Here is a 20,168-nt window from a genome sequence, read left to right as displayed (position 1 = left end):
TCTGATCATGACTTTCTTCTTTAGATTCTGATGACTTATAGTTGATCAAATATATTGCATCATCAGAAACAAACAACTGATGTGGTGCTCACCCTATAGGTTGATCCTCCATGACACTGACCGCAGATGGAGAGCTGAAGACAGGAGAATTATCATTTTCATCTGTCACAAATAGTCGAGCAGTGACCGAACCCCAACGCCTCTGAGATGGATCCACGGCCTGGTCTGTGGCTCGCACCACAAGGTAAAGGGAGGGTGTGGATTCATGATCTAACTTCTGTCCCAATGTCAGGACTCCGCTGGACGGGTCAAGGATCAGGAGATCAGCAGTGTCAGGCCAGTGGTGCTCAATGGAGTAACGTAGGTCACTGTTGGGTCCACTGCCATCCTATACAAAAAGAAGCATGATAGCATAACCATGTTTAACTTAAATTTAGGGTGTTTGGATAAAATATACAGATCTCATACAATGGCTGCAAATTATTTTTATTCATTTTACTTTCCCACCTGATCGATAGCTTGGAACGTATATATGGAAGAACCTGGCTCTATATTCTCTGCAATCACAATGGTAACAGGGTCCTCTGAGAACTGTGGGGCATGGTCGTTGCTGTCCTGCACATTGATATCCAGCTTCACCAGGTGGCTGCTGGGGAAGGCTTGTGAAAAGTCAGACACCTCGATGTGCAGCGTGTACCTCGAACCCCTCTCATAGTCCAGCTCACGTACCAGGTACACATCACCCTTTAGACGGTCCACCATGAAAGTCCCATCTCGGTCTGTCCCTCCCACTACCAGGTAGGTCATCTGGCCTTCTAGTACAGCAGGTTCATGCTGGTTAAGTGGGCGCACTGAACCAATGATGGAGCCTGGAGGAGCCCCTTCGGCTGTGTTCAGGATCATAGAGAGGACATTGGGATTTGGGATGGACCTGGAGGAGCTGAGAACCTGAGAGAAAACAAATGAGTCAATTATACTTCTTTTCTGAGCATTTCTTGTAAATTTAGTCACCTAGCAGTGGTGATTCAGATTGCAATCAAATTGAGTTCATTTGCTTAATCAACTGCAGATCTGAGCCAAAGTACACTGAAATAAATTGTAAAAAATGTCAATGTATCATTTCAATGAACCACAGGAGAAAATCATCAAGGCAAGGGCTGTTGTATGTTACTGAATCAGATTTCTTTTGATATTCCGTATACAGTAGAGCTATAAGTCTCTCACCCCAACCCATCCCCAAATATGGCTTTGGGCTGTAGTCTGTTTCTGTTTTGTTCTCATTATTATAATAACCCTCACATGCATTCCCATTGTACACGAAAGCATTATGTGCAGCCCTTCAAGTAAATATCCTGACACTACAGCATCCTGGCTTCAACATGATAGCTGGGGTTTGTAACCTAAAACCAAAGAATGATGGGTGTGATAATGCAGGAACTGTAAATTCTCCATTTCAAATAATGCAGTGCAATAACCAACCTCAGCATGCCTCAGTCTGGGCAAAAGGGGAAACAAAATGTGCCAGAGGGGCTTTGGTACACTGGGCGGCCTCAGGGTTTGATACAGTTCTGGGAAAGATCAAAGATTCTTGAAGACAGCTACAAAAGTAGATTTTAACCCTCCATATAAACACCTTCCCTAACTGTTCTCAGAAGGAAGCCTAGAAAAAGATGGAGGCAATGTGGAAAATGTGTATGTTACACTTTTTAGCTGTTTTATTGTAATGCTGCTACTGCAAAAAAGTTTTTCATCTGTTTAAGCTGCAAAGGCTTACACACAGGCACCAAATTACACAACCGAAGAAAGTTATTTGCTTAAACACATCTTAGCTTATTAAATGAGGTAGCAGTGTTCTCAACTTTACTGCAATATTCTTTCTTTTTTTCCTCCAATTACTTTTTGCAGAATATGCCTGCTTATGGTTATGCTGTTGTGCTTGTAGTGTACAACGACATCTATGCCTGATTTTACCCAAAGCTATGTGAAATGTTATCTGTAAATCATCCACTGGACATTTACCTCATGCAATTGTTTGTGTCTGTGTGCTTGTGTGTGTCAGTGCCTGCTACTGTACAGTGGTGTGTGTTCCCTTTCCCTCTATGCAGCTGGCTCTCATCAAATCTCATCTGGGAGCGTTTGATTCCAAGGTGCCTGTTTCCCCTCCATCTAATCACACTGTCACATAAGCAGCACACACAAGTGAAATCTAAGGCAAGCACTCCTGCTGCAATTATCATCCTCTTCCTTTCTGAAATCACATCACACAAAAACACAGCGCTCCTAAGCCCAGCAGTCAAAGCAAGCCACCACCCTTCACCAGCAGACATTTTTCTCCTGTTGCTGAATTCCTGATATTGTATGTTGATATGCAGGACTAACCTTCCAACAGAGAGTTCAGAAAATTAGCTCAGTCCGGCCTATCGCAGTCCCACAGCTCAGGACTTTGCACCATGGGTTTTGGTTACCCTACTGACCTTTGGATCAGGAAACGCACACTAGATTGGATGCATGCTTTTGTTTATATAGGGTAATGTTCAGTTTCTCTTCTCAATTTTACCTCCTTGTCCCACTCCTTTGACAGTTAAACTGTTCACTGTGTGCACAGATTGAGGAAATTACTCAGAGCAAGTAATGCAAAAGTATTGAGGTACGTAATGTGCAGATGTGACAGTTTAGAGTTTGCTCACCAGTCTGCCTTTTGCTTCCAATCATGCAATACCTTAAGAATGACTTGGAGATAAATACGGTACATGTTATTTACACATTTTATATAAAAATCTACACATCATATTTACCTGTATGCGTGTCTGGCAGGTAGAGCTAAGACCTGGTGTGCCGTGGTCAGCAGCAGTTACAGTGAAGGTGTACTCAGATCGCTCTGCCCATCTCAGAGGGGAAGCAGTTCTGATCTCGCCACTGATCGGGTTGAGAGAGAAACGTTCTGCTCTGGAGCCTTAAGAGGATGCAACAAAGTATATGTTTACATGGAAACCAGATTAATATGTAAATATGTAAGTGTAAGATTATTACCAAGGCTTACCTGATAAAGAGTAGTATATGGTGCCATTCTCTCCCTCATCTGGGTCTTTAGCTGTCACTGTCCCAACCACTGTCCCAGATGGAAGACCCTCTGTCACCTGCAATAAAATTAAAATTATTTTTCTCATTGTCCTTTTACTTTATTGTGACATACTACAGCTTCTTCAAATTAGTTTGGTTAGAAGTTTATCTCTAAAAATGTGACAAATTAAACATTAATAAAGCATTTTGCAAGATTAATGCAAGTTTAAGCAGCTTCAGACTAGAAAACAAAAGTACAGCTACACTAAATGAAAGGTTTGGGCACCTAAAAAGATTAAATGAATAAAGCTTTTCATCATTGTCTCACACAATAATTAGCAAAATGTCTGATGACCCCCCTGCCCCTCCCCTTACATAAAAAAATAATAAATAAATAAATAAAAAAAAGCAGTGCAATCAGGTAGGCTCACTTTGTAATGTAATCAAGGAATGGTTAGCCAAGTTTATGTCTGGAAGATGAAAAATGTTTTTAAAGAATACATAACAGATAAATCAAAACATGTTTGACAATCAAAAGACCTTAAGGAAGATTTAGCTGAACCTTGGGAGATCATGCATGGCTCTATTATCATGCAACACCTGCGCAAATGTAATCTTCATGGAGGAGTCAAAAAATAAAACCTTTTCTGTATATTTAGTACTAAATTTAAAGTGAATTTACGTTTGCTTCACAGCATAAAATATTTCATATATATATATATATATATATATTGTTTTTTACTTTATGTCCTTTGGAAATCAATATATCTTTCACTTACTGAGTTTTTTTTTTTTTTTTAAATGAAACCAGGAGTCAATAGTTTTGCATGCATACAGAATCAAACATCATACATTCAGTTAGGCCAATCAGCCATTAATGCAGCACAGGGTTAGCCGTTTAGTAATATGTAATATGTAGATGGGTCAATCACTGAAAGATTGACCTCCATCCATTCTTACCTGAAGCAGCAGCTCCCTGTCAGGCCTGACATGAGTAAAAGCTGGGGCATTGTCATTTTCATCCAGCACGGTGATATGAGCAGTGCCAGTGGCGCTGCGAGGAGGCGTGCCCCCATCCTGTACAACTACAACAAGCTGATAGCTGGACTGCTGCTCTCTGTCCAGGGCAAGGCGGGTGCTGATCTCGCCTAAAGAAAAAACACATTTACAGGGAAAGAAGTTTAATAGTTCAATGAAGAAAGAACAAATCATTGAGCTCTTAAGGTAAATTATGTTGCTACTGCTGCTTATGTTATAATATTTAATCAAGTCTACCACATTATAATAAACTGTTTCAAATAAATATTTATCAAATATATATTCAGCTTAAATTATATTGTGATTGTGATGCTTTTCTTCACCTGTTTGTGAGTTGATCTGAAAGTGCCTGTCTGCATGCAGCAGCTTGTAGGTGAGACGAGCGTTTAGTCCTGCATCTCTGTCTGTTGCAGATGCCCTGCCAAAGCCTGTCCCTGCCAGCAAGTTCTCTCTGACAGCCAGAAACACCCTCTCCTGGCTGAGTCGTGGGGAATTGTCATTCTCATCAGTAACAGTCACCCTGACAGCTGCACTGCCAGTCCTCCCTGCTCCTCCAGGACCTGACATGGCGAGGACTGTCAGATGGTACATATCTTTGACTTCTCGATCCAGAGAGCTCCGAACAAACAGCCAACCACTGTCTGGCATGATGCCAAATCCAGCAGCATCACCATCAGGCCTAAGGCGGTAGGAAATAGGAGAGGAAGAAGATGACGAGCTTCCACCATTCCCAGAAGCTTCCCTGTTGAGTGCTCGAACCTGGAGGAAACGGGTATTGAGAGCTGTGTTTTCCCGTAGTTCCACTCTGTAGGTGAGGGTATCAAACTTGGGGCCTTGTGCATCTTGTGCTTGGATGTGAACCACAAGTGTGAAGGTGGAACTGAGCTGAGGTGCTCCACCATCCTTGGCAATCACCTGAAGATCGTAGCGTGGGACAGTCTCATATGAAAGACTGCCAATCAGACGCACCTCCCCACTTCCACGGTCCACGCCAAACGTCCTCTGACCACTGCTGCCTGCAGCACCGGCAGAAACTAGGTCAAAGCTGAGCTGACCGTTATGGCCAGAGTCTTTGTCTGTGGCCTGAATACGGTAGATAACAGTCCCCATTTTGGTGATCTCAGGCAATAACAGGGACTCTGATGAGGAAGGGAGGAAGGTAGGGGCATTGTCATTTACATCAGAAATAGTTATGCGCACCCGACAGGTTCCATAGGCTGGAGGAGAGCCGGAACGTGCCTGGATCTCAAGCTCAAGACTCGAGAAGGTTTCATGGTCAAGAGGAAGGGCTGTGCGAATGGTACCAGTGGCACTATCCACTGTGAAGTAACCGTCAGGGTCTCCAGAAGAGATGGAGTAGGAAATACCTTTAGACACACCTGCATGAAAGGGAAGCAAAAGAGTGGTTGAGAAAAAAGACAGACATGGGGTTAGGGCTTGAACAAGAAACAAGGAATAGAGCTTCAATTTTTACGAGATGTGGACACAAATTACCATTTTATTTTAAACCTTCAAATTTATATAAACTTGCAATGTGTAACAAAAACAAAGATATACCGTATAAGAAAAAAAAATTAATCTAGAACTCTTTTTTTTAACTGTTATGTATTATCTCCACCATCTCCAACCTGACCATTAGTTGGTAACTGTAACCCACTGCTCCTTTTAAGAGTATGAACAATGAATTAAGTATATTAATTGCATTCATAACTCATATTTCATCCAAGCATTAAGAGATAGATGTACTTATATTAGGTGAAACTTTGCACAGTTACATAGATGATGAGTTCATAGGATTCCCATGAAAATAAAATTCAATAAAGCCAAAGTTGGATGTGATTTCTTGCTGGAGTGCATGAGATAATTGCTTGCATACTTGTACAATCTAAACAGTGAGAGGTAAAACTGGGGAGAAAAAACAACAACAAAAAAAAACAATCAAAAAAAAAAAAAAATCACTGGTCTATTTCTGTTCTGGTATGTTTAAAAAACCTGGAAACATGAGCCACATGAAACAGGCTGGTATGTTATTTTTAAACAACCAGGGCCAGGACAGACTAACACGTGCATCACACATGAAATATTAAGCTGAGGCTACAAGTGTTCGCACCTGTTTTCGTAGCAGCCCGAACCATTCCCACTGCCGTCCCCCTGAGAACATCCTCAGACACTGTGAAAAAATACTGAGCCTGTTCAAACACTGGTGATGCCACAGAGCCTCCCACCACGCTCACATTGACTCTGGCGTTGACGGGTGCCGTCAGACCACCACCATCCTCAGCTGATATCACCATGGAGATGACTGTGTTGGCTTTGCCATGGAGTGAGCGAGACAGAGAAATCACACCTGCAAAGGACGAAAGACCATTTACAGAAACAAAAATTTGGCTCTTAAATGTTGCAAAGCATAAACACACTGGCTTACAAGCCTAGAGACCAGTAACCATGGAAACAGTGACACTTAATAAAGTTGTAAATTTGAAGGCACTGCCAAGCTGTAAATCTTGCATATATCTTGTATAATACAGAGACAAAACAACCACAGAGCTATGTTTTTTAATAAAATTTAACCAAGCCAATAACAACTTGAGTTGGTGCAAGTGATCTTCCTGTTGTTGACCACTGTCTACCTCCACTGAAATGGCTGTACAGTTGGACTGTATATACACTGCTGGTTGTTAATATTGATGTAGTGTAATTGCTTGAGGCAAAACAATCAGGATCTATTAGGCTTTTTTATCCAAGCAGCAAACCAATAAATCAAATAGCAATTTCTTATAAAAGCAATACAGTTACAGTTTTGGGGAGTTTCCAGCACTATATCTAAAATTTAAGCTCTTTTCAAACACCATTTTCAAATTATACTTACATTAAACCGTTTTCTTAATTCAATTGAGTATTTGTTAATGTTGCTGCATTTTGGCTTTGTAAAGAAAAATAATATCATACACTTTCACATTCACAGACACACATACCTGTGTCCTTGTTGAGGGTGAAGAAAGTGGAGCCCCCTCCAGGTACTGTGCGGTAGGTCACCCTGCCGTTTTCACCAGCATCAGGGTCATTGGCTGTTACCTTGACAACAGAGGTTCCCGGAGCACTATGGGTACTGAGACTGACTGTGTACTGAACTGGATAGAAGGTGGGCCGGTTGTCATTAATGTCTAAGACTGTGACTCTAACACGTGCTACTGAGCTCAGGCCACCCTGTAAAAGAAAACATCAAAAACCTTTAGTTTATATGTCTTATTTTAGATCTTCTGCATTCAGATATGATGCCATCAGAATATGTAAAATCTCATGAGCAAACGCAAACACTGCAATAATATATTTGAGACAAATGGATGCTAAATTATAGGAGTAGCTCTTTTATGAAACAACTCCACTGTATATCTCCACAGACAACATTTAATTAGTTTTCTTTCTCTTGGTAAAAAAGCGACGGTCCAGGACTTTGATGTTATTAAACTGTGACAATAAAACTATGCTTCACTGTAAAGACAGACAGCTGTAAAAAAAAAAAACAGAGTTGAGTACTCTGTTGATGATCCTTTACATATGGAGGCAATCAACCACTTTATGTATCTGTCAGCAAAGAGAAGACTTTGCACTTATTATACTGTATCTGTTAGCTTAGTTTTATGTGACCATTAAAAACAGGGAGAGCTCAGACAAAAGGGGGAAAAAATACCAGCAGGACTGAACTGGGAATATGGGAATGTAAGGAACCATACCAATGGAATGACTAAGAAGTAACAACAATAGCTATGTACTTTGATTCTTTTTTAAGTGCATTTACTGTATGTACAGTGTAATTATATGTACAGATTAACTACATGTACAGTGTGTGGGACTAATTGGGCAATTCTTGTACAAAGAGTGTTTAAAAGTGTGTTAAATTTTAACTTAAATTGCATCAACCTATAATAAAAAGTTATTTAAAAAACTCTTTATAAGGATCTGTTTTCCTTCTTTCTTCTCTTGTCATTCCCTGCATTCCATGTTTCCCTCTGATTGTTTTGCCATGCTGTTGTCCCCCCTTATTTCTTTTCCAAGACTGTGTAAGGAACAGGATGTTGTCTTCTTTAAAACTTGTTTTGGCATGAATGTCACTTTGATCAGATTTATTTCAGTGCAGCTTTACACATCTTCAGTTTGTACTCAGCATAAACCTTTGATCAGGAGCATTACATATGCAGCAGGCAATGCATTTGGTCATAATGAAAACACAAAACAGCCAAAGTATGTTCTCTCTTGCTCCAGATCTTGAGTTTTGATATAGTATTACTGAAATGTGTTCTTACTCCATCTGTTGCAGTAACAGTCAGGTCAAACTTGTCCAGCCCCTCATCCCTGTCAAGAGCTGTGCTGGTACAAAGCTGACCAGACTCCTTGTCTATGGTAAAGGTTGTTGGCAGTATGCTTCCAGAGCTTGAAGCCAGGGTATAGGCTACAGTACCAAAGGAACCACGGTCTTCGTCTGTGGCTGACACCTGGAGAAAGAAAAAAAGACGAGTTAGGACTTAGCTGGTCCAACAGTGTCATATGGCCTATGAGACATAAAGAATTTTAGAAGTACAACACCATCACACACAGCAGGTTATGAAATTTGAATGTAAGTTCTACATGTGTCACAGTTTTTATATATGAGCTGAGGGTCTTTTTGTTATCACAATAACAGTCCCATAATACAGTCGCCTCGTAGGCTCGTACATCTGCTCTCACCTAAATATCACACACCACAGAATTACTTGTTATGATTTCCAGAGTACTATAAAGTTGAGCATCTGTGAGAGCAATTCACTTTTATAGATCACAGATATACGGTATCCAAAGGAATAGATAAATCTCCCCAGTGGTGTGCTTGAAACACTGGTAAAAGCATGGGTGGTGCCATGTAACCATAGAGACAAAGAGATGAAACTGAGAGAATGTTAAAGACTGAGAGGAAAAGAGAAGCGAGAACACATGATAAGAGAGTGTTGACATGAATTGTGTGTCAAAGCAAAGGTATTTAAAGCTGTGCTGGAAGGTCAAACTGGTTCTAAAGGGACATTTAAATATAACAAACACAAACGCCAAAACAACAGAGCCACTTAAAACACACCTCAGTTATCAAACATTATTTTAACTTTAAACAATTTGGAAACCATCTACAGTAAATGCCTTGAATTTTCTAAAATATTAGAAAGACAACTTATGAAATTTTGGTGTTTGGAAATGTTTTTGTCATTTGAAAAAATAATACTAATACTACTAAAGTTGGGACTCAAGCTTGTTTATCAGTGTTCCTCTGTACTCTGTAAGCATTTAGAAACTAGGAGATTAGTTGCTGTAGTTTTGAATGCAAACTGTTCAAACTTATTTGTTCTGGGTCTTTTTTTTCTAACCAACAAATTTCAGCTGGTCTTTCTCTGAAGAAGATATAATTTGGATGTCAAGATATGCAGCTGCAAATATATATATTTATATATTCAGCATTTATGGTGATACATGTTGTTAAAGCCATGTACAAAATTTAAACCCATGCAATAATCATGGAAAGTGTTTTTGATCCCATACCGTGTCTTACAACAGGATTGTGTTTAAAATATTGCTGTGTCATATAAGGGTAAAAAGATTGAAGGATTTAACTGATTTACAAATCACTCGACTCTGATGTACTAAATATTTAGATTATACACAAAGTATGCAGTAATGTAAAATGCAGAGATGGGAGTGTACGTCTCTGCATTTGGTCTCATTTAGCTGTTTCTATAAAACAAACACAGTGTCATAGTCTATACTAATATGGCTATAGTTACACATGACTAAACATTAGGTGTGGTGTACATTCCTATATCATACAAAGATTAAAATCATCACGGATTTTTTTGTAGCTGCTCTGAGAATCTAAAAAAATCAAACTGTGTGTTAATAGATTACACAAAATTTTTGGGTGGAAACAGTCACTAGTTTTGCATATTAGTTCTGACTTTAAATCAAGGTAGACTGGGTTGAAATCTAAGATAAAGTAAAGTGCAATGACTAAAAATGTGAACTCAGGCATTACTGTTGAGACATCATATTTTCTTATTGTATATTGGTTTAAAAATGCTTCAGCTATATAGGTTGAATAAAAGTCCATTCTTCTACCATCATTCTTCACAAACACATGTCTTCATCATTACACATACCTTTTGGCTATAGATGAACAAAAATACCACCTTCACATATACTGTTGCTCCTAAACAAAATTAAAGCAGGATAATTAGAAGAGTTCCTTCAAGGTTTTAAGTTGCTGTATTACCAAAGCTAGACAGTTGTGGGTTTTAAAGAGGATCATGCAATATCTCTTCCTTTGGTCAGTATTTACTCCTGGGAATTCTAGATCATCACTGGGACTTGCTATAGAGTACAGTGTTGAGACTAGCAGTATCTTTTGGGAGCTGGGCTTATGTCGGAGTGTTCGTTGTATTTTCCTGGCAGGCTGTGATGGATTAGCCACCTGTGGTGACGAAAACTAGATGACTGTGTACAAGTTCACTCACACCCCCTCACATATGATGATGACCCCATCCTTTTCACTTAATCTAATTATAGGAATTTTAACACCCATGATCGCCCACCTGGTGACAGGGTGACTTCATCATCACCTTTACCTTCTGTGTCCACCCTGGATAAGAAGAAAAGGGGCATGGCTGTGTTTGTTGAAAGTCTGGGGTTACACAGAATACATGAACACACTTGGAAGTAATTTTTTAAACTGAGACTGCGATGGGAAAACACTTGCATCAAGGCTGGGAACAAGAAGAAGAGCAGGACATTGATTCTCCACACACTCTAAAAGTTTAAAAACCCAAAGCAGTATGGTACAGATTCTTCATGCTGGCAAAATATGCAAGACAAACACAAGGAAAGAAAATTTTCCTCACAAGAAATCTATGCACACACTTCATGGAAACCTTGGGAACTGTGTTATAAAAGATGCAATCATTTGGATCTTTCTAGAGTTTCATACTATACACACACAACAATGGTCTTGTTGTCCAAGAATCCAGCAGCCAAAGCAGAAGCACTGAAATGATGAAGAAGGACTAAACAAATGCAGAACTTGAAGATTGGATTCATAACAGTAATGACAAAAACACATGATTTTGAAATGTGCAGCTGAAGAAAATCACACCACTCCTTTCTGAACAGCCAGGAACATACAGTTCAAGAATCAGCTCTGTCTTCCATATGTTTTATCCTGTGAGACCATGACACCAATGCTATAGGCCAAAGAGTAATTTTAGATAAAATCCTTAAATCTCCTCTTCCAATTCACTCTACATTTCTTTTTAGCCAAACAGTTGTCCTAAAAACCCTCCATATTTGACATGTCTTCTTAATGGTAGGGCAGATGAGGGTGTTTGCCAAGGAGGAATCCCTCCCACACCAGAGCCTGGTCTCTGATCCAGAAGCAGCATCCATTCCTCTTCTCTGCATGACTTTTCCTCATTCTCTGGAGTCATCCTGCCTGAACAAGTACATAGCAACAAAAATACAGACACCAGTTGATACCTTTCCCCATCCAAATCTTTCTTACTGATTAGTATAGTTTGTTTGTATTATGTTTGTCTCCATAGTTTTAGTTAAGCTACAATATTAATTTTCTATATTTAAGCATGGTTTTGGATGAGCCTGTATACTGTAAACATCTACAGATACAATCTGCAACTGAGAAACCAATGCATTCTTTGGTGGTCATTGGTATATGAAAGAAAAATAATTGTAAATTGTGGGTGTTGATTGTCTTATTTTACTGGACTAAAGTGGCTGCCTGGAAAGTTGTGTATGCCTCAACCGCGGTTGACATTTGGAAAGTGGCCTGCAGTAATGCTATGTATACACAATTTGATGTTAATGGACTAAATCTTGCAAAAACATGAACAAGGTCTCTTCCTTTGGGAGATCTGAGATGACCCCTGATGTACAAAAATGCATGTTTTTAGAGTAAAATATTTGGAAGTCTGCATTTCCCCGAACACATTAGACTTTACAGAAGGGACTCATATCCATAAAATGCATCCGAGCCATCCGTGCTGACACAATATAGCACAAAGCAGATGAGCTTATAAAACACAAGGAAAGAGAGCAGTATTTGTATTCTGGAGAGGATGACATTACGTCATTGTAGTTTAGGAACAATAGAAAATTATTATTAATTTTACTTTACTATTTTTTGTCTGGACATTTAATAGTGAAAAAAGTGGATCAAAACTGACTTCAGTTAATCATCTGCCAATTCTAATAACTAAAAAGCAACTTCCCTGCTACACAACTCTGTGCAAGCTGTTAAAAGACAGCATGTGACTCACACAGTCAACCTGCTGAAGACTATGCAAAAAACAGTTGGGTATCAGAGCCAGGACTTCAGCCTGTAGCTAAGTCCACAGAGATCCATTCATCCTTGGCTGAGTCAAAAGACGAGTGATCACTCACTGGAGCATTAGCAGAGATCCAGATCAAGTCATTCATTTGTCTTACTATTCCTCAAAAAACTATTTTTCTGTCTTGTCTTTTAATGAACCCACTGTCGATCTCTATGTGTTTTGGATAGTGGGGATATCTCAGCAAGGACCTGCTTAAATCACAGCCTCACACATCATACTCAACTGGTTCATCAGCCAGTGATGTTTGATGATGCAGGAAAGGAGGGCTCTACAAAATGAAATCTGGAACAGATTAACAGGTAGGTCTGATTATATCAGTGGGCCACATTTTTCTTTTTTGTACTGCCCTCATCTAATTGGACCTCAAGAAAAAAAATGTATTACATCAGCTTTTGTGTTTTGGCTTTTATTTACTTTTACTTTATTTTATTGGATCATGGTCAATTCATTTCTTTTTCTGTCCTTCTCACTTTCATTACACTCGTGGCTTTATTTCTCTTGCCATATTTTATCACTGCTCTTTTTTTCCACTCCACTGTTCTCATCTTCAACAGATGTGGGCGCTGGTCCAGAGAGATCCTGCTGTTCTCTGCAGTTTGTCTCTGTAAAACATCGGTTAGTGTCAGAGGAAGTCTATGCGCAGCTTCTCTGACACAGCTGCAGCTCCACTGCGGCTCAGGACTTTTATGGTTTCTCATGAAAGCGAGGGAGAGTTTCTACAGGCTTTAATAGTAAAACCAGCAAAACAAAAAAGTCATCCTGATCTGATCTACCTCTTCCTTCTGACAAGTGCCAGACCTGAATTGTTCAAAAACCCAAAATCAACAGGAAGCCCACTAGCACTGCAAATGTCCAACCATAATTAAAGAATGCTTCCGGTTTATTACGAGTTCACTCATATATTGCGGCTTTGGCCAACATTTTCTGTTAGTTATAAAGACATTCCTCTCAAGAATTTAAATGATACTGATTTGTAGTGTTAGGCCATTTTTTCCTAATTCCTGTAAGTGTTGGAGAAAGCATCACACCACAGGAACTAAAGACCGCTTCCTGTAGTTTATCAGATTTAGTTACCTAGAAATTTAGTAGTTCTTGGTGCTGACAAGGGAATGTAGTTGATACCTGATAGTAAGTGCTCTGCCTATGCATTTAAAACATCTGTGATGGAAGTGGAGAGTGATGGATCCAAATAATGAAAATGTAGGCTGATAGGTTATTCACATTAACACATCTAAAATAATGACCATTAGATGATCATTTCTTGGCAGAGGAAACAACAGCCCTCAATAGGAAAAAGAAAGATTAAGAAAGCTGGTTAAAGACATATTTATGTGGTAGATTTTAGCTTGTGCATTTAAATAATGTTTCTTCCACACATCCAAGTTAGTGATGATGTTCCCACAGTTCTGGGCCAGTTCTGTTCACTCTGCATGCTTCCTATTATCATCAGGAAAACATGGCAATCGCTAATATTCCACCAGTATGGAGCCTGAGAAAAACTAATTAATTATGAAACTTGCAGACTTTTCTTGGAAACATGCAGACCTCAGTGGAATGTAATTTTTCTCTCTGAATGCAGGCAAAACTGCGGTTATCATGTTTGATCTTAAACATCTCGGTAGCACAGTTTTACCATGTAGTTACTCTGTCATTAAAGTGACCTCCACAATTTGTCTTTTATTTTACATATTAAATTGGCCCTAGAGCTTTTTTCAAAAATAAATTTAAAACCATTCATTTTATCGTTATCATTTGTAATCAGCGTAATATAACCAAAATAAATAACATCCTGTCCCAAAGCAAGTTATAAAACTGGTCCATCCATCTAGGCTGGATTAATACAATGCCATTTAACTTAATGTCTAAATAATACCTTGAAAATCTTTAGGTTGATCCAAAACACTGCACTCACTATACTGGCTGGCGCTATCAAGAGATATCAAATTCTTCTTTTGCTATTCCTCATTCACTGGATCCCTTTAAAATCAAGAGTAAAATCCTTTTTATCAGATAAAAAGCCCTCAATGGCTTAAAGATCTTGTAATGCTTATTTACTCGTGGTTCCCAGAGTTTTCTGTAATTTTAAGCTGTCAGACTCCTCTCCACTGGAACTGGTTCTCACTCTGGACATGGACATAGACAAAACTTGTCATAAGGTACCAAAATCTTCTATCATATGCTTTAACTTTCTTCGTATTCATTTGTCTTTTGATAATTGCTTGTAGCAAAACAATTCTTGCAAATAACTTTCTTTTCTACACTTATTTTCTTTTTGTTTTGTTTTATTTTAATGAGTTTAAGGGGGGAAAAAAGAAAAGGAAAGGCTGAATTACTCCTTATAAAAGCAATGATGGCCATATATGAGCATGATGATTCTGGAGCTTGTGAATGGAATCCATCCATGTTTGATAATTGGATACAGGCTGAAGTTATTTACAACAAACTGGAAGAGCAGTCCAAGTTAGGAGTTACAACTAGTGATGCAGTGTCAGATGGAGCTAAAGCATTCATTTACCTTTGTTGCCCTTTTTCCACTGACACATTCCTTTGCTCCCAAGTGAGCAGCATTCCTAAAACTAGGCACTCTCAAGTCTCCAAATAAATTTCTGATTCCCTGTTGCCAATGAGTTGAGGCACTATGGGTACAATTAAGATATATGGCAAGGAAGGAGAGACGGGAGGGGAAGGTGGGAGATGGAACGAACAGAGGGGAAATAGTTTGGCAAAGGAACAAAAGTCTAATGATAACATGAGACCTTGAGTTGGGAATGAGGAGGACTGCAGCCTCATCTCAATGCTCATTCAATCTCCATTCCTCCCCTGACCTCCCCTCTTCTTTTATAGCCTCTTGCCTATTTTCTGTCCTCTCTTTCGCTCATTCTTTCAGCACCCTATTACAGCAAGTGCTTGTTGTCTTTCATGTGAAGTTCACGGCTGGAAATGATTACGCACATCAAACCACGGAAAGGAAGAGAAGAAGGGGAGGGAGGGAACGAGAGAGATTGATTTCTATATTTGGAAGAAAGAATGCTAATATCATCAATGAACATAATAAGGGATGATGGTCACCAAAAACTCCCTGTGCCTCTTTTTGTGGCCTAGACTTAGACTGTATACATGCTTGAATAAACACAGCGGCAGACATTTGTTGATGAACCAAAGCTAAACAGTAAACTATACAGCAGAGTTAGCCTGTGGTGTTTTGCATTAGGACATGTGGTGTGTGTTAGGAAGTTTATCTTTGGACTGCATCTCATGTCTAAGGACACAAGGCATGGTTTACCCATGTTGGTTTAACAACATGCTGTCATTCCCTACTTAAACTCCAAGCCTATTAACAAACAAATATATATGTACCTTAGAAGGAATCTGATATACTGCTTAGACAACTTGCTTCAGCAGTTTTAAATCAGCAAGTAAAGCAATGACAAAGTTGCACATGTTGCTTTGCACAAATAAAGTCAAACATAACTGAAAAAAATACAGCTAAGGCAATGCAGCTTTTTTTATTCTCTCTCTATCATGCTGTAATGAAGTCAACATCAAAACCGATTAAGCCTTTAAGAAGTTAAATCTGAGTCAAGACAGATCAAGATCGATCTTCAAACATTTTGAGGGTTGCCTTGCCAAGACCAAACAGAAACTATACGGCTCCTTAGAAGCATTTACTTGTAAAGACGGTAATTTCTGCCATTTAAGGATCTGGAACCCGTGACTGTTTGGGCTAAAACCATCAATTATCTCTATCATTGTCAGCTATGTTTTCTGCTACATACTGTAGAAGTTCTTACTCTCAGTGCAGTGCTTCCTATATTATATCAGGTGTGATCTAAAATCTCCAGAACAGTATTTTAGTTATTAGACTAAGCCTGTCACAAGAGCTTTATAGATCTACAACTATCTGTCAAGTATGTTCCATACACAGGTAGAATGAGAAAACCTTGACTGAACCAAAGGTTAAAAGTGAAGGCAGGAGATAAAAAGCAGCTCTCAGGGATGGACAGAGAGGTAGAGGGGCACAATGAAGGATGACATCACTTAACTGGTCTCTGAGGAGTGATAAGAGACGCAGGAGATTTAGATGGTAGCGATCCTATCTACTGCAAAGCCTGGCAATATGTCTACTCATGTGCTCCTCTTCTGTATGTGTCATTGAATCTCTCTCCTCCTCCTTTAAAGGTTGTTTTTAAAGAGAATCCTCTGGGCCCTGACTGACAGCTGGCCTAATCACAGAGGAAAACAGCTTTTTTTTTTGTTTTTTAACTTATTGTTAAATATTTATAGCTGTTTGAACCCAGTCCATGTATGCGGTTAAAGCCTTAGCAAAACATATTTTGGCTAGTGCTGCAGCTGTTTGCAACAGATTTGTGTATATGGAAATACCATGGATTTTACTGTTAAGCTTGAGATAGGGTGCAGACACCTCTCAGTATCTGCACCCTATGTGCAGTCACCACTGCGGTCAGTCAGTGGTCTTGTGTGTGTTCACAAGCAAAATAAATTGACCCACAACTGCTGAGACTCTTTAAACATATAATTAGTGAATTCAACTAATTACACTTGCTTGTAGCACCTTTGTAAATGATCCTTGATAAGCAATCACATCCAGGTATTTGTGAGCTTAATGAGGCTCGGTGTTGTTGCTACTATGACAACTGTTCTGTTTTAATCTGAAAACAGAAGATTACTGCAAAAGTAACGCAAAAGAATAAAAAATAAAAAATACTACAAGAGATAAAACACAATGCATGAAAGTCAAGTTTTCTCCAGGCCATCATGTTTGATTTACACAGTGAGGCCTGTAATATAATGTGAGCCGTGATTATCACTTATTGTCTCCCAGTTGTAATTTTGCTTCAGATATGAAGAAAAACAGTAATTAAGGAGAAAGCGAACACAAAGACGGGCTTGAGTTGGACCTCAGACAGAGGACTGCTGTCTGAGCCTGTCTGAAATGTTGGGTTTTTGGATGAATGAGAGAGTGAATGATGAAGAGTGAGTGGCCCACAGTTGCCTCAGGGACAACCCTCTGTGTAATTTGAAATCCTTTAACTAGTGAAAACAGAATTACGTGTTTAAAAGGATGCATCTGTGTTTCAGCTACAAAATTTCTCCCAGAATGGAATCAGATGTGTGTTTATGTATGAATTCAGGGAATTTAGGTGGTTTATGCAGTAATAACATGACAATGTGACACAAAGAGACTGGAATTCTGCTTTGTTTTCTCTTTAACTAGCAAACCGCAGGATTTTATTGCTTTTTTTGATAAGTGTATAGGACTCCAAACCACTGTTAGAGAGTAGATCATTGGAGGGGTTGTTAGGAATGTACGGATTAGCATCTTGTTGCTGGTTGTTTCTAATTTGTATTTTCTAGTTCCAGAAGAAAAGTAAAGCCAAAAGTAAAATTGTTCTCATGAAATAAAACAAAAAAATTACAAATGATAACAAAATAATACAATTCCAGGCTAGTAATGAAGAAGGTGTGATGAATGTAAGGAGGAGTAAGAATAAACTTGTCAGGTATGAAATTTTAACAAATTTTTAAGTCCACGGGTTATACAAAATGGCCACCAGTCCATGTGTATGTGTGCATGTGTTTTGTGGGCAGACACAGGAAGCAGCCCTGATTATTAGTATTGATAGATCCATCTGTGAACGTAAAACATGTAGAAAAAAGGAGATCAATAGGAGTGATTTGAATTATCCATCACGATGACAGCCTTGGAGGGAGACATCAATACCCTAAAATCTTTCAAATTAGATTCTGTCAGCAGGAACACATATCAAAGCGGAGATAAACAAATAAATGAAAAGCTTTGAATTGGTAGCAAGGCATGTGTTGCTAAGAAACCTCTGACAGAGATTTTTTTTATATAATGATTATATTTTACTGTCATGAAAACATCTTCATCACCATCACTACCGACTTTATTAGACTCAGATGCTAGACTCTTCTTAATCCCCATGGGTCAGTGAGAAACCTGTTGCCCCCCCATTGATATGTTTGAGGACGGATCAGAAATAGAAACATGCAACGTGTTCTTAATTTGCTCCACAAAGGTTCAGGGTTATCGCTGATGATTGCACAGCTTTGCTCCAATAAACCAAAATAGTGTATTTAATCCTCTGCAGCCCTCCACAGATAGGCATGCCTCCTGGATGTGATCCCATAGGCCATGGGGCAGTCATTGCCTCACTAGTCAAAATATCTATGGTGTGGCGCCAGCCAGAAAAACAAACAAACAAAAAATATTATTTGTCATAATGAAGGCTCTCGATTTACGATGGATTTATGCTCCTACGGTCACAAACTGTTGGCAGTAACCGAAAGATCAAGATCACAGGCTATCTGTGCTCTCCCTTAGAGACAGGGTGAGAAACTTGGTCTAAGATCTGGGTCGGTCATCTGGGAGACGCTCAGAATATAACCTCCCTGCTGCGGTGCATGTCCCACTGGGAGGGGCCCCAGGGAAGATCCTGGACACCCTGGTGGGACTACGTCTACGTACAGGAAGAAGGAATTCTGGGTTTCCCTGATTAAGCTGCTATCTCTGCTACCTGATCTCAAATAAGATGTAGAAAATGGATGGATGGATGGATGGATACATGAAAAAAAATAAAAAACTGGTTAAAGCCAGTACATTTTTCTAACAACCACAATACTGCGTTCCATTCAGCAGCTATTATATCAGAAGTGCCATGCATACATTTTGGGGATATATACTGTGCTGAAATTGTCAAATTAATTTATTTATTTCAGTAAAGTTTTGTTTGGTAAGTATTAAACAGCCATCCACTGCATAACTTTTAAGGATCACTTGATCCTCTGACAGAATGTAAACTAGCTTTGTTGGTCAATAGCATATACAGATGCAGCTTTTAATTAATCTGCTGTGTGCTATGTTAACATACTGTACATACTCCTACATAATGATTTATACTTTCCACTTCTCTGTTTTGTTAACTTGGCCACAAACATTTCAGGTTTCCTGCAGGTTTCAGATTTTGGCCTCTATGGATGTTTGATCCAATTAGGTTTTGAAAGGTTTGTGTGATGGGCCTTGGGCTCTTAGTTCTGTTTTATAAGTCGCTGCTAGGCATTTTTTGTAATGTGGGAGTGCACATTGTTCTTGTAAAGCAGAATGCTGCTATCGGGGAGTGTTGTTGACATGCAGGATTAAGTTTGGTCTGTAACCGTTTTTTTGTTGGGTGGTACATGTCCAAGTGAAATCCTCATGAATGACAGAACCCAAAGTTTACCAGCAGATCATTTTTCATTGTTATGTGATGGCCTTGTTTATGTCACATATTCATGGTTTCAATGTTATTGTGCACAGTTTTATTTATATATGAAACTGAGTTTTCATTCAAAATTAAAAAAAACCATCAAATCAAAATATTGTGATGTTCAACGACATTTTCAAGTAATCTAAAGCAACTTGGCCTACAGACACTTCTGTAGTTTCCAGCCATGGTTGTTTTTGTTTTTCTGGATTATACAAAACAATTTCTTAAAATTTGTTGAACAAAGAACCCAAAATGACTAACTAAAGGCCACATGAATTATCCTACTACTACCCACTCTCAAAACAAGGCATATAAAAATGGCTGCACCAACATAAACATTTGTCATCTCCACAAAGAGTCCCTG

The 20,168-nt window shown here is 39.0% G+C and overlaps 1 protein-coding gene across 1 annotated transcript in view; it reads right to left on the bottom strand.

Moving 5' to 3' along the window:
- The window catches only part of dchs1b (dachsous cadherin-related 1b), an 84,066-nt gene that overhangs the window by 11,531 nt on the left and 52,367 nt on the right, over positions 1 to 20,168 (bottom strand). Inside the window, exons 5-13 of the mRNA XM_042008422.1 lie at positions 8,403 to 8,591; positions 7,074 to 7,305; positions 6,209 to 6,445; positions 4,422 to 5,477; positions 4,021 to 4,208; positions 3,041 to 3,137; positions 2,796 to 2,953; positions 508 to 948; positions 93 to 388 (exon numbers count right to left, since the gene is read on the bottom strand). Of these exons, the coding sequence (XP_041864356.1) occupies positions 93 to 388; positions 508 to 948; positions 2,796 to 2,953; positions 3,041 to 3,137; positions 4,021 to 4,208; positions 4,422 to 5,477; positions 6,209 to 6,445; positions 7,074 to 7,305; positions 8,403 to 8,591 (2,894 nt within the window). The remainder of the gene's footprint in view (positions 1 to 92; positions 389 to 507; positions 949 to 2,795; positions 2,954 to 3,040; positions 3,138 to 4,020; positions 4,209 to 4,421; positions 5,478 to 6,208; positions 6,446 to 7,073; positions 7,306 to 8,402; positions 8,592 to 20,168) is intronic.

This window comes from Melanotaenia boesemani, chromosome 15 (assembly GCF_017639745.1).
Source record: "Melanotaenia boesemani isolate fMelBoe1 chromosome 15, fMelBoe1.pri, whole genome shotgun sequence".
Classification (NCBI taxonomy): Eukaryota; Metazoa; Chordata; class Actinopteri; order Atheriniformes; family Melanotaeniidae; genus Melanotaenia; species Melanotaenia boesemani.
The sequence above is the reverse complement of the archived record's forward strand: the minus strand, read 5'-3'. Positions and strand labels throughout refer to the sequence as shown.